This window comes from Falco punctatus (assembly GCF_963210335.1).
Source record: "Falco punctatus genome assembly, chromosome: 5".
In the NCBI taxonomy this organism is placed as follows: Eukaryota; Metazoa; Chordata; class Aves; order Falconiformes; family Falconidae; genus Falco; species Falco punctatus.
This window is the reverse complement of record NC_137584.1, coordinates 72,404,020-72,418,749: the sequence shown is the minus strand read 5'-3', so window position 1 is coordinate 72,418,749 and position 14,730 is coordinate 72,404,020. Positions and strand designations below refer to the sequence as shown.

The 14,730-nt window shown below is 40.2% G+C and overlaps 1 protein-coding gene across 1 annotated transcript in view; it reads right to left on the bottom strand.

Annotated features, from left to right (window-relative positions):
- INTS9 (integrator complex subunit 9) overlaps window positions 1-14,730 on the bottom strand; it is a gene marked incomplete at its 3' end in the record, with an annotated part of 183,873 nt that overhangs the window by 133,733 nt on the left and 35,410 nt on the right. The window contains exons 10-12 of the mRNA XM_080388009.1: window positions 13,705-13,885; window positions 11,197-11,257; window positions 2,012-2,183 (exon numbers count right to left, since the gene is read on the bottom strand). Of these exons, the coding sequence (XP_080244135.1) occupies window positions 2,012-2,183; window positions 11,197-11,257; window positions 13,705-13,885 (414 nt within the window). The remainder of the gene's footprint in view (window positions 1-2,011; window positions 2,184-11,196; window positions 11,258-13,704; window positions 13,886-14,730) is intronic.

Here is a 14,730-nt window from a genome sequence, read left to right as displayed (position 1 = left end):
ATGACCTAATGTATCCACAGGTTGTTTCAAATGCATTAAGATGCCTTAACAACTTGGTAGGGTCACGTTCTAATAGAAAGCTGCTCTATTTCCTCATTTCACAGAAGAATTGCATTTTAACACAGAAAGGTCAATTACCTCTCTATAAGAAGGCACAAAACAAAGAGTTCTTGCCATTAAAGGCCAGTTTTTGACATCCTAGGATGCTGAGTAGCATATTCAGAACATAATTAATGCCACAGATTTCCTAGGGATTCATGAAATACACAACCCAGCAAAGGGTGTACACACACTGGTTTTAACTGAAGCCTCAACTGGAGCAGAATTCACTATTTCTAAGATAATGAATATCTATATTGCAATTTTACCAATTAGTGTAATTAGGGCCTATCTCCTGAAACTACATCAGAAGGTCAGGAGTGATCAGTACTGTAACAGCTAGGATATTAATGCTGTGGTACCATGCGCCATTTCACAGCATAAACACAGTCTAGGTTTAAGTGACTTATCTGCTCAGCAGAAACCCCCTTGTATCTTTCCTCCCCTTGCAGTCAGGCTAATTACACACTCCTTTAAATCTTTCCAAATTGGTTTAACAGTACCATGATACCGTGACACTTTTTGGTACCAATATTATTAAAGAGTCAAAGGGACTTGCTCATCACGAGCCTCAAGCCTACAGTTAAAAAAACAAAGAAGGAAGGAAATAACCCTTTCTCAACCCGCTTTGCTTTAGAAGGTTATGTGCTTTGCAGCAGTCCTGTTCACTAAAGACCAGGAAAAAAAGCTTAACAGTGGGACTCCGTCATGCCCTTGCTGTGGGAGTAGATTTGATCAGTTACTCAGTGTTCTCCTTCCCATTCCTAATTACTTTGTCCTAGTGCAAAATTCACACCTTTTTTATATGGCTAAGTTAAATATATCACATCTCCTACTTATACCAGAGCTCATTATACATAAAATCAGCAGCAATGGCCTACGGGATTATTTGCCGTCACAGATCTGGAGTGCCCGCTGTAGGGTTCTCTTTGGATGACACAGCAGGCATAAAGACATCTGGACAAAACGACAATTTGATGGAAGACCCTGAAGCATTTTTAAGGGGGATCAAACTCTGGAAGATAACCCCTTTGCTAGACTTCACAAAAGCTTCACGTCCTCTCTTAAGTACTTTGTCTTGCCGTTAATGACTGGCATGGTCCCAGGATGCAGCCACCTTGTGGATCTCAGACCACAGCTCATTCTGAGGTGGACAGGGCTTGATTCATTAAATCCATTAAAAGTAGGGTCAGCGCTAGAAGCAGACTGGGAGAAGTGGAGGAATTTAAAAGACCTGTTGTGCCCCTGGCAGCTTGAGTCATTGAGAAAGGAAACAGCTCCCCAGGGTATTAGCTAGAGCTGTACCTTCAGCTTCAGATACAAATGTGTCTGTCAGCCAAAAATTATCTGAAAAAAAAGCTCAGCCAAAAGGCAGCAACGGCACAGATCACTACTGCCAGGTCTGTATGGGGTGCACACTTCTGAAACAGCAGAGATGACAGAAACATCTTTTGAAACAGACTGTCTGGTTGCCTGAGGTTTTGATGAAAGGGCGGGAGAAAGGATGAGGAAAGGTTTGTGATTCCAATGGAATATGAAGAAGTGTTTCTCCTTTCTGACCAGCATCAATTAGGTCTTGCCTGGGTTTAACTTGCAGCCAGCTGCTTTTAATCAAAAAATTAATTTCCTGTAGGCATTTTACTGCTGTGAATTACAAAGATTTTGCTTAGAAATGGCAGGAATGGACTCTGCATGGCAAAGGTTGGCTCTGCAGGGCTAAAATGAATTAAATGGCACAATAATTACACTTGTCCCTACAGACAATCCTGGGGTCTTAATTTAGATGAGCTCCTATTGAAGTCAGAAACTTCTGCCCCAGAACAAATGCGTAAAGCCCTTCTGAATGTGGCCACACTTAACCAGAGTGCATAACCTATTGCTAATTTGATAATGATATCTGCATTTTACTTACCTGTGAATATAACAGTGTTCAAGCTAGATTTTCCCCATAACTCCATGAAATGAACCACATCCCCAAATCTAAGAGAGGGATGTCCAGTGAACACAACACATGGCTGCTTGAAGTCATTGCTGAAGTCTCCATGGATGCTGGGATAATGTTTCAATTTGTTTGTCTGAATGAGCTGAAATAAAAACAAAAGTCCAGACATTACAAACTTTTCAGCCTCTGTGTTCTGTCTCCAGTGCATTTATTTATATGGCATTATATATATTCTGCAGTTTATTTCTAATTCGTCACAAAGTCCCTATCCCATAGATTTTCCAACAAATTTAATCATGACTGTCCTAAATGTTATGAAAAGGAAGTCAGAGTATGGGGCCAGGTGCCTCCAAGCCCTTGCTCTCATTTCTTTGGTACCAGTAGTATGGTAACCAAGAGGAAATTCTGCAAACACTCCCTGCTTAGAGTTTCCTGGAGTGAACAGATCGCTCAATTGCCAAATTAAAAAGAAGCTACTTTCTCCTATTTGCCATGTCTGCAAAGAGCTCTGGGCACTGATGTTTAACCTGGTTTTCTTCCATCACAGTAGCACCAGGCAATTTTTGCCTTCAGGAGTATTCTGCTATGAGTTTCACTGGTATAACAAGTTCACACAAAGCCAAATCTTCTGAAAAAATGTATAAAAGAACAGACTGACTTGCCCTTCCTCAACTATTGCTGAAATTAGTAATAGCAATGAACTAAGAGCCAGAAGAAGCACTTGTCACTAGAGCTGGCAAACAGAGTGTAATCAACTATGCATATGGCACAGATTTCTTTACTAAGATGGGCAAGATTATCAAGGCACTTTTTGAAGAAGAATTTTGCTTTATTTTGCCTGCCACTGTTTTCAAATCTGCAAGGCAAGTTTCAGCTTAAATAGCAATGTTAATAGACTAGTCTGCTAAGTACTTTCATGCAATATTTTGCAAGTATTTTCTTAGCAGGTATATGCTTCCATCCTCAGCCTGAAAATAACTGTTTTAAGAACATACGTTTTTCCCCCAAAGTATGCAATTTAACACAATGAAATCACACACTGAACAGCTAAGAACATACATGGAAATAAAAAGTGTGAAAGAGGGGAACAGTACTTCCTTTGTCAGCCAGTTTTTAAAGGAGGTGGGACCGTTCACCACAGATCTCTCCATACTTTGCTGTCTCCTGCCAGGCATTGCAACATTGCTCAAAGTATAGAATTCCCATATGCCAGGGTTCAGCAAGACATTTCTGCAGCTGTTGTGCCGTGGAACCCCAGACAATACAACTAATTAGCAAACCGCATGCTCTTCACTGCACGTCATAACACGATGTGTGCATCATGCCTTTCTAGCAGAAAACCCTGCCACTCAGGATGTTCCTTTCATTCTAACATATTTGATTTTCAATAGAGGAACTAAGAAAGAACATTCTGATAAGCAACTCTCCTGATCTCTTAAAGCTGTAATTCATCTTTCCAGATCCTCTTTTATTTGTTACTTTTTACCACGCTAGATCTAACTAAAGATAGTGTGCCTACATGGGACTGAAGAGAAAGCTGAGAATTTTGATGCTTCTTTAAGCCTCTTAATGACCTATGCACAACAAAGCACTTCAGAACTTATGGTTATTACACAATTAGGTTCGAAATTGAATTTAGCATCACTGAACAGAAGTATCAACACTATTAAACTCATAGCCATCACCACCTAAAGATATGCTTTAGTGCTAGAACAAACAATGTACAAACTTACCCTCAATACCCTTCTCAGTAACAGAGAGTTGCCAATATTTGCATAGGTGCCAATATTTGTATCTTTCTTCTCTGCTTCCTCCAGTTTGGTCTCCTTCAAGTTCCTAACAGCAAATATTTTGCTGTGATTTTGCATTTGACTTCCCACATGTCCTATTTTTAACTGCTGTGCGATAGCTAGATGGTTGGAATGGAACGGGATTGGTATCATTCCTTGTGGGGTTTGACCTAAGGTGGAAACTGTAGGTGGGCACAGCCAACTATCTCCATGTGGATCCCTGGATCACAGAGGAAGTAGCTGGGGGACTACACTTTCTGCAGCTTACCGGTAATATCACACTCCTATTTAATCTTCAAGAGGGAAATTTGAAAAAAAACAACCATCCAGTAACTGCTCTGGCAGTCAATACGCACTGAATCTTGAAAACATTTCTGCAATTAAGACTGGTAAAGATTTCTGATTAACACATCTGGAATGCAATATTTAGAATCTAAACTCAGCTTCAGTAATAAAAACTGCAGTTTAGCAGACAATGGGCAAAACAAATTTGATCCCGTAAAACACTGCAATTTTAAAAGAACATGTAGGAAATGGCCCCGTGAAGCTTTTCCCTATTTTTTTTGAGGAAGCCAAAAGCCTCAAAACTGAAGTTGCAAAAGTAGTTTTATTTGGGTAAACTGGAAGAAGGGGACAATTTCTACTTCAAATATTAAATGGGCTATGTGACATTCCAGGGCAAAACTTCATCAGGGACCAGCAGATAGGTAAGTGAAAGACATTACCACAGCTAGCATTTATGTAACACACTTCTGAAAATCACAAACTGTTCTTCCAGCATCTGTTTCACAGGTTCCTTAGGATTATATGTATTTCTATACAGCAGTCAAATTTTTGCTAAGATGTGAGAGCAGCACTCTGCAAAAGCTTCTCAACAGCCTATTTCACTGCTATACCTACACAAATGTTCATTGTTTATAAACATAAAAGCTGTATTCTCTTCAAAGCATTATAGAAGCTTAAAATCCCTTCATATTACTTTGTAGAGAGACACAGCATTTCTAACTCAGTTTTCAGAACCTTGAGTTTTACCTGTCATTCTTTTTTCTTTTTTAAATTTATTTACAACAACAAAGCATCTAGTGTAACACTGGGGTGCACTGCTTCTGACTGGGGTGCTAACTCGGGATGGAAAAGGACACATATAAAATCCTCAGCACCATGTCCTAAGATGTGGTGATTTTTCGTGTTTTATCTTGCAAGATCTTTTCTGGTAAGTTTACTGAAGCTCCATACCTTAGCTCACAACGTCTGATTCTTACAGCTGGACATAGCAGGGGTGAAAGGCTACAAGAACAAGTTTAGAGGCATTCTACCCATTCCAGTGAAAAAGCAGCTGGTAGATTTTAAAGTCTTAAGCAAAGTATTTTTTAATTGCCTATTCAAAAATATATGGAGCTGAACTTGCAAAACAGGTCTGACAAAATTTACAAATTCTTAAGGTGACTAATTTGTAATGATTTGTACAGGTCTTTTATATATACAGATGAGATGGGTCATATAAACACAACAGTGATGACTGCGTCATGTTCAGGTCTCCAACCTGTACCAGCCTGGGTCAAAACTAATGCCTGGCTTTTAGCCAACTAATATTTTCAAAACGGCGCTGACTTCTGGAAACCAGAAGCAACATTCAGAGCATCTTTCTACAGGAAGAACCATTATTGACTGAAAGCTTAAGAGATAGAGGATGGTAAAGTACTGAACCGAAACTGAGGAGAGCTGTGTTTTTCTTAAATCCCAAATGGTTGTGCTTCTCTTTAAAGTGGTAGACTTGATTTACACGGTCAACAGCGGCTGCTATAAACAGGATAAATCTCCAGAGCCTTTGTGTACCCTTTATTGAAGTAAGCTAAAATACACTGCTATTTACTCTGTATGTGTTTGTGTCTGTGTGTTCTGTATCCAGAATTTTGAACAGATGTGATTCTTATCAGTGAATGATATTTATTTCATATAATGAAGCATTTATTACTTCACCTCCCTCACTCCCTTTGTAAGACCAACACTAACAGTAACACTAATTCTATATAATACTGTAAGGCAAAAAAAATAATACTAAATAATCACCTGGTTCCAGGTATTTATTGCTTTGAATATGTTACATGGGAACTGGTGTATGGAGAGGGAATCAGAGACGAAGATGACAAATGCTAATATTTAAGACCACAGAATCAATATTACTCCCACCCTGGCTATGTTTTGAGTCAGAAAATGAGCTTTTCATAGCCATTTCTTTTAGATGTTGCTAACAGAATCCTTAATAAGAAGACAGTAAATCCAAATTCTTCCTCCACTAGGAAATACTGATCAGTATAAATTACCTCTCAAATTTTTCTGTGGCAGACATTTAGAGAAGTCTGGATTCACTTATCTCATAGCCTAAAATTGTCTATGTAAAGATCGAGCAGAAAGGAAAAGGAGTTTCTCATTCTGCCTTGCCAGAACAATTTGACTATTCATTCATAAAGTCTCTACCTCCACAAAAGGGATGGTGCAGAGCGTACAACCCACGGGTCACATTAAAATGGTCAGGGAGATGGCTAACTCCTCAGCTGTTGCTGTGTTAGGATGGGACATTCCCATGAGCCCAAGGAATTTGGTAAAACACCACAAGCTGGTTCTGGGATACCAGAATAATAATTCTAAAAAAACCCAAATTACTGATTTCTGCACCACAGCATTTCAGCTAGGCACTATGGAGCTTAAGTCTAACCCTATTTAGACAGTTGATCCTAGAATATAACTGATACAGTGTCTTGGAAGTGGAACTCACCACCTCCCTTGACCAGTCTGCTGTATTCACAAACATTTGGGAACTCTATGTTTTAACTTTGCAGAGGCTTCCAACATTACTTCAGTTTGAGCTCCTTCTCCTCTCTTCCCCATCACAATAACTGCTGGTGAAAAACTGAATTGCCACTTGTGTTTAAGCGCAGGGGAGAGCCATCCACAGAGCAATCCATCCCTTCCCTAACAGACTGTTTCTCTACTCCATTTCCCAGTTTTTCTCCTGGGAAATAACTGGCTGGAATGTACAGCAGTCCTGCTCCAGATCCTAACTCACTCCAACAGAGTCACAGCAATCTTCACCCCAGTGATCACAGATCACAGCCTTTAAAAAGAAGCTCTTTCAGCTTGTGCACCGCTAAAAGGCTGCAGAGATGAGACTTCAAAAGCTTGTGCAAGACTTTGGACACTCTGTTCATATTAACTTAAGTAGGAATTGATGTCCAAATCCATCTCTGCAAGCCTGAAGCACTTTAGCCCACATTCCTTGCTCATAACAGCGGGAAATTATATTCCCTGTTCACTCGGACTGGATGTTAGGAAACAAACTGCCACCCCAAAAATTTTACACATTAATTGTGTGGGAGGAGATAGGATGAACACCTACTACTACATTAAAGCAGAAGTAATGAGAAGGATGTAGAAGTTTTCTGGGTTCTCTGAAAAGTTGAACAGTGTGTCTGGTTTTATTTAGCACAGCAGAACAAGGAATGAGTTCACAACAGGTAACATAAATCATAAACGTGGAAAATTTCCATGCAAAGGGAATAAAAAAGCTTCAAACCATGTATAGGAAGAAAAGTAAGGTGAAATAAAAGTAACCGTAGAGAAGATGAAAATCCTGTTATTTATCATCTTACAACAATAATAAAAGGATGGTTAAGTGAAATATGAAATACAATCATAACTGATTAAAGGAAGTAAATGCTCTTTTATAGTAGGTATGAGGCACCACTGGAACTCATTGATGAAAGAGACTACATCAACAATTCGTGGTATTTTTTGCCTTGTTTGTTTTTAAAACTTGCTGTTTATACAACTAAGGGGAACATTGAATTTCAGGACCAGACAGCATGCTGGGCTGGACTTGTTCCGTAGATAATTAGAAGCTTATTTCCTGGCCTGTCCCTTTCTGATGTATCATGCCAGGCATGTTATTAATGCTTGCTAATAACTAAGAGGCATGTCTGAGTAATTCCCTATTTTCTTCCAACAATTGAGCAGCTAAGCACATCTTTTGATGATAGGCAATTTCCACATAGGTTACACTGCAGAAGCCTACCATTGCTTTGAAAAAAGTAAGGCAATTCTCCACTAACAACATATACAAGAGAAATGATCATTCAATGTCTGTTTCTGATACTCATTAAAAACTCCCTTAAGCATTAGTAAGCAGAGCTCCTGCTTGTGAGGTTGTGGAGTCACAGATTTAGAGAGTGTGTACCTAAGACAAAAAGGGTGGCTGCTGACTAAGGCTCTAAATTAGTAACTGGAAGCCTTGAGCCCAAGTCTTCACTCCCTCCTAGGCTGATGGTATAGCCATGGACAAGTTATTCAGGCTAGGTCTGTATTAAGACCATTTTGCTTGGTAAAATTACAGCAAAATATCATAGCAGCTGAGCCTGCTGTGGATACTCTTCGCACAGGCATAGCAGGGTTTCTGCCAGGGAATAAATAATACCTTTGTTAAAGCTTGTACTAAAAAGAGGTTATATAGAAGTTTCAAAATATAGGAGTTACATATACAGTGTCAACTACAAGATTTTGCCCCTGTTCTGTTTACACTGTTTGTTCCAACTCCTTATTTCATAGAAGTAAAAGAAACCCAGCTCCTCCCCCATGCCTTGGAAACAATACGACAGCACTAAACCATAACCAGCTGTAGGTACCACTAAAACTGGAACGCAGCCCAAGGCAGCTAAGAATTACAGGAGTAAAAGGATGACAGTAGCTGTCCCTCAGAGGACAGCAACAAGGAATCAAAGACACAGCTAAGCAGTGGGTACCTGACATGGGCATCTTGGCGCTGTGCTGGTGACCATGGCTGTCTTACATGTCAGTCATCTATACAAATGTCAATATGCTTTGATTGTTTAAAACCAAACTAAACCAAACCATGCACCTTACAGAACAGAAAAGAGCAATCTGATCCAGTGTTCTCAGACTTCAGTGATTTATGACCTTAGGAAAAGCACTAGATGAAATAGCAGTCTCAGTCTTTCTCTGCCTGGGTATTACTTTGCTTTGAGTTTGCTATTAAGCCAGACTTTTCAAAGAGTGTTGCTATATGCCTTGGGCCACTGCCTCCCACCACACAAACTGGTTTTGCAGAACAGCCAATATGTATCATGAATTAGCAATGAAGAGATCCGTTTAGTCCATTGTGGGGCAGAGTAGTGCAGGCTACTTCACTTCCCAGTGTTTACTCCACTTTCCAGTGTTGATACAGCAGCTGTAAGTGAACACCCAAACACACAATCTTAGTTGTGTGAGATGACTTACTGTGAAATGTGCTGTACTTACTTCAGATGGCAGCTCAGTGCTGAAATGCCTGAAGGCTACAGCCATTTCATAGTTTGGGAGCCACAAGGATGTGCATACACATTATATTGTGTTATTTAGCACAGTTACGGCAATTCTTAGGCAAAAACTTATGAAGCCTAAGAATGGCTTCCTATCAATGATATCCATAGGTCTAGATAAAGCTGTCTGTACATCTCATGACAACATGTCCCTAGCTTTGTGGGTCATAACGTGAATGATTTGGTCTTGTCAACTAAAGCCTGTACCTGTAGCAGGCACATTACTCCCTGTGTGTGCTGCATTTTGTCATAAGGAAACTGATCTGTTATCCACTGCCAAGTCCTTTCCCAGATAATTACCTTGATCTACACAATGAAGCACAGAGGAATGTCTCAACAGCTAAACAATAATTTGGCAAAATCTCATTATCAACAGGCCTCTGGAGAATATAAAATGTCCTAAAAATTAGAGGACACAGTTATCACTCTATAAACACAAAGACCTGTCATGTAAAATGGGTTAATTAATCCAGTCCTTGACAGCTGCATGTTTGGCTTCTCATTTTGGAAGGGCTTTTACTTAAACCTGCCAGTTCCAATGCATATTGTGAACTAAAATTTCAGAGCAATGTCTATGGTAGCATATAGGCTGTTTAGTGAAACAAATAACACTGTGGATCAACAAAGACACCCCAGAAAGCAGACATGCAGAGGAAATTAGAAAGCATAGTCAGCAGCATGGCTACAGAGTCTTGTACTCAGAGATCAGGCTTTGGAATTGTTTCATCGGTGTGGATGAATTTTTTGGTTACAAAAGGAGTGGTGAACAGGTGGCTTGCCCTGCAGTCTGCATTATTCTTGGTAACAGATTATACATAATTCACTGCGCATCCTGCTTGAAATGCATTCAAGCATCTGGAAAGTGAGGACTTCTGGTCAAATCCTACTTCCAACAATACCTCTAAAGTACCTACAGATGATAGATATGATGGGCAATGGCAATTTCCAGAACAAGTCCCTGATCAAGATACCTCAGGTGTTAAAAAAACCCACCCCAACCAATCCCTGAAAAAGCATTTAATTTCTAGACTCTTAAACCTGCAATGGCCAGTCTGCACATCCCATCAAACAGTTTTGACCACAGGAACTAAAAGAGCCAGTTTTCTGAGACTGCGTGCCCCAAATATAGCTCACTGTCTCACAGTAGCGGGATTTAGCTAACATTAATTCTTTGTCCCATTTCTTCCTTTCTCAGCTTGCCTCTCATTTACTTCAGTGGGAAATCGACCTGTTCCCAGTGGAAAAGTAAGGTTTCCTTTCTTGATATGTGAGATAACTCCGAAGGCATGAGTTATACCACATTTATTTAATGTCTGGTTGGCTAAAACTTCCCCTCAAATTATTATTTTGTTGCAGGGAAGATCCTCTCAACATATGTTGCAGGGAGATCCCCCAAACACAGGAACCTTATTCCTCTTTGTTTCAGTAAGATGCTAGCTCAAGTAATTTCATTTAGAATTGCCAATGACAGCACTTAGTGCTGCAAGCTTTAACTTTTTTATATCAAACCTGTCTCTCAAGATACCATTTCTCCAGCAGCAGACAACATGGTGCCTATTTCAGCTAGGAAAGAAGGAGCTAGGATGACTAAGCTTTCTCTGGTAACAAGCTCTTAGTTTTACAGACTTTGAAATAAACTGCTTGGACAAAGGGAACGTTTGTGGTTGCAGTCTGATAAGAGCAAACACTCAACCATGTGCATGCCAGATAGCCTTCTGTGGGGGAAGAAGTAAAATAGGCAAGCATATGTAAGTTACATGCTGAAATAAACACCATCATAATTTTTGAGTTGAGGGAACACCATCATTCATTCCTCCTCCACGCTCCCAAATCAATCACAGAAAGCAAAGGGGGGGGGAAGTTGTATGAATAATGACACAAAACTTAAATAGCTGCAGAAGTATTCATCAGAAAAACAACAGCCACACAGGACTGTGTTCCAGAAACCCACTCACTGTGATCTTAGCAAACAGCAAGACCATGGTTTACTTACCTCTGCATGGGGAAAAGGAGGTTCTGGAAGATATACCTTTGTTTGTTTGTTATGACACAACCTTTAAAAGAAAAGGAAAACCAGCTGGGTTAGAGAGGTGCAGGACATCCTGCAGTATCTGCTGCCATCTACTGTTACGCTTTTCCTAGAAAAAGCCATTTTGTATCTGTGGCATCAGGTGCAAAATCACCAATTTGTTTAGTTGCTTCCAGTCTTCCTGTTTAGAGGACCAACATCTACAGGACACGACAACTCAGTCATAGCGAGATCACGTAGAGAAGGTGCAAAACAGCTGAAAGCAATTTTATATACACTATGTAACAAAACTCATTTGCTGTTGAAGACAAATTTCTAACTCAACATCCATGCCATTGCATAGTCCAGACCTCAGCAGTTTTTGCAAAGCCAAATCACTTGTCAACAGAAAAATTCCACTTGCCTCATCCCACTTCTCAGCAGTGGCTTGGTCCTCTTGTTCCTTATAATCTAATTCCCCTATTATTTTATTATTGCAGCTACAATGTTGGTAAACTGCCTCTCACCATGTCATAATGCTCACTGTTACGTGCTATTTTACATCAATCCTTTATTTCAAAAATACCAATACTGGAAGTTGTTGATTAGCTGTAGCCAGACTCCTGATTCATCCCACTACAGAAGTTAAAAAAAAGGTATTTGTCAAGAGATCTGTATGACATTACAACTACCTGCAGTGACACTGTACTGGTGGCTTTTTCTGGGAAACACTACCCCTTCTCGACCTTTCCTTCACTTTATTAAAGAGCAATAAGCCTGGGTCAAACTAAATTTGATAAAGTCTGAGAGATACTAAGAGCAGGACATTTCTTTTAGCTGACTAAATAGTCGAATTAGAAGGCTGGAATCCCTGAATTTCAACCCACTTTTGACCCTAAAGCTCTATTTTACAGATGTTCAAACTTTGCCTTCATTTTCACATAAGTAAAACATTAATCTTACACACAAATGTTTGGAGATTAGCTAATGCTGGGTTTGACTTTTGAATATAAGCCACTACAGCAAAGCAGAATTAAAAAACACAGTGTCTGAACACTTGGGTGCCTGAATTGTGCCAGCTAGACACAGCAAACAAAATGACCCAACTGGCACATACAATATTCCTACCACTTTGACAGTATTATTGTAACAAGAACTATGCAGCTACCACTCCAGCTGCTCCTGAAATGAAATCACCATGTAAATACAAACCAAACCATTGTTTAACTGTAAACTAAATGAGCCAACACACTGGTGAGTACACTGAAGTTTGGCCAGGACACCAAGGCTTGATTTTCCTACTTTTGCTGAAAATAATGTGATCAAAATTCACCAGATTTCAATCCTCTTTACAATTCTCCCGAGGGATCAGTTCACATAAGATTTCCAAGAGCTCTGTTTTCTTTCCTGAACTCCAGATTTAAAAAATCTGGAGATGAAGAAAAGCTAACTTACTCTATTTAATAATCTAAGAGCACGTCTCCATTTATAAGAATTTAGGAACACTTACAAGTGGTTGGGTTCTCCTTTCCATGGCTCAGAACCACAGAATGGTTGAGGTTGGAAGGGATCTCTTGAGATCACCTAGCCCAACCCACTGCTTTGTCAGCTACAGCAGGTCCAGGAGTGTGTCCAGTTGGGTTTTGATGTCTCCATAAACAGAGACTCCACAACCTCTCTTCACAACCTGTTCCAGTGTTTGACCACCCTTGCAGTAAAAAAGTGTGTTTCTTTTGTTCAGGTGGAATTTCATGTGTTTTAACTTGTGCCTCCTGTTCTATCAGCGGGCCCTACTGAGAAGGATCTGTCTCCCTCATCCTCATTTCTTCCCATCAGGTATTTCTACACATTGATAAGATCCCCTTGAGCCTTGTGTTCTCCAGGCTGAAGAGTCCCAGCTCACTCAGCCTCTCCTCATCTTTGTGGCCCTGTGCTGGCCTTGCTTCAGTAAGCTCATATCCTTCTTGTGCTGGGGAGCCCAGGACTAGCTACAGCACTCTGCATGCAGCCTCACCAGCACTGAGCAGAGATGGGTACCCTTCCCTGACCCGCTGGCAGTGCTCTGCCTAATGCAGCCCAGCCAGAATGCTGTTGGGTTTTTTTTGGCCATGAAAATACATTGCTGGCTCAGCAAAATTAAGCCTGAAAAATCTATTTTGCTTATACAGGGACACTGTGGTATAGTTCTGGGGCACAGGGTAAGACATGTAAACAGGCACAGCTAAAATTCACTCAAGTCAGGTAGATAATTTAATCATCAGTGCAAGTACCAAAAAGCACAGATTATTTGAGTTTGCATGTTCTATAGAAAACGATGCTTCCCTAATTACAGAACATCTACTTACACACACACGCACACCCTTGTGACTCAAGGAACGTGTTCACAATCCTAATCAAGTATATATTAGAATATGTAGAGACAACCTGCATATATCTATTTATCATAGCTGAGTGTGTGAACTGAGGCTGATGAAGCAGCCCTTTAACACCTACCATTCAGCAAAGATCTGGGAGAACTCGAGGGAACTGTTGGCAACAGGCGAAATGAAATAAAAAGGGACATTGGAGAGTCCGGCAGAGTCAATGTACTGGTACAAGCACTCCAGTAGATCGTATATTACTCCAGAGGGGTAACAGGGAACCAGCACATTTCCTCCATTCCGGACAGTCATAGCTAAGGGAGAGAAAATGAAAAAAATCAATTAATGGAATTAATATTTAAACTTTTTAATAAATTCATTTAATCCAAATATTACATAAGGTATAAAAAGAAGCTACTGCATGAATTGGCAGCACACATTATGCATATGAATTGAGAGAAACAATTCTGATCATTAAATACATTTATTTACTGCCTTCTCCAGGCTTACTGGGATGAACGCTTACACTTCATCAGCCGGGGGACATCTAATAGGCTGAGCACATGCACAACTCCTGACACGAGGGGGCGGTCTTGCACCGGCACATGTCGCTAAGTAAGTGGCACAAAACACCTTACCAGCAAAATCAACCCTGCTTCATCTATTAGCTGTCCACCAGAGGGGAAGGACAACGGTTCACGGGTCTCAGCCTAAAGCACTGGACATGGTAAACCGCTCTGTACTCGGTTTTCAGTACTCTAGACAAAAGGCTGAAGATGTGCTATTTCAACCAGCTCTGGAAGCTGGAAGAGGGTGGAGCCTTTCTGCTTTCTAAAAATTCTAAATATTTCTGTTCTTTCCATATAACAAGGACAATTTAAAACTTCTATGAATTGCAGACAGCATGAGACTAGAGAAAAATGAGAAAAAGAAAAAAGAAAAATAGGTTTACGCTATAATTGAGACAGATCTGAGTACAACAGCAAAAGCATGTAGAGAGCAAACATTTTGTTCTTTTGGCACGATGAATTACAGAAATGCTGCACCTTATGGGAAAGTGGAAATACTTTCTCCAGCAAACTGAGCAATTGCTGCCTCACTAGGATTTCATCTGTGGTTGTGGGGTAAAACCATCTACTGATGTTAATTGCAGTGCAGC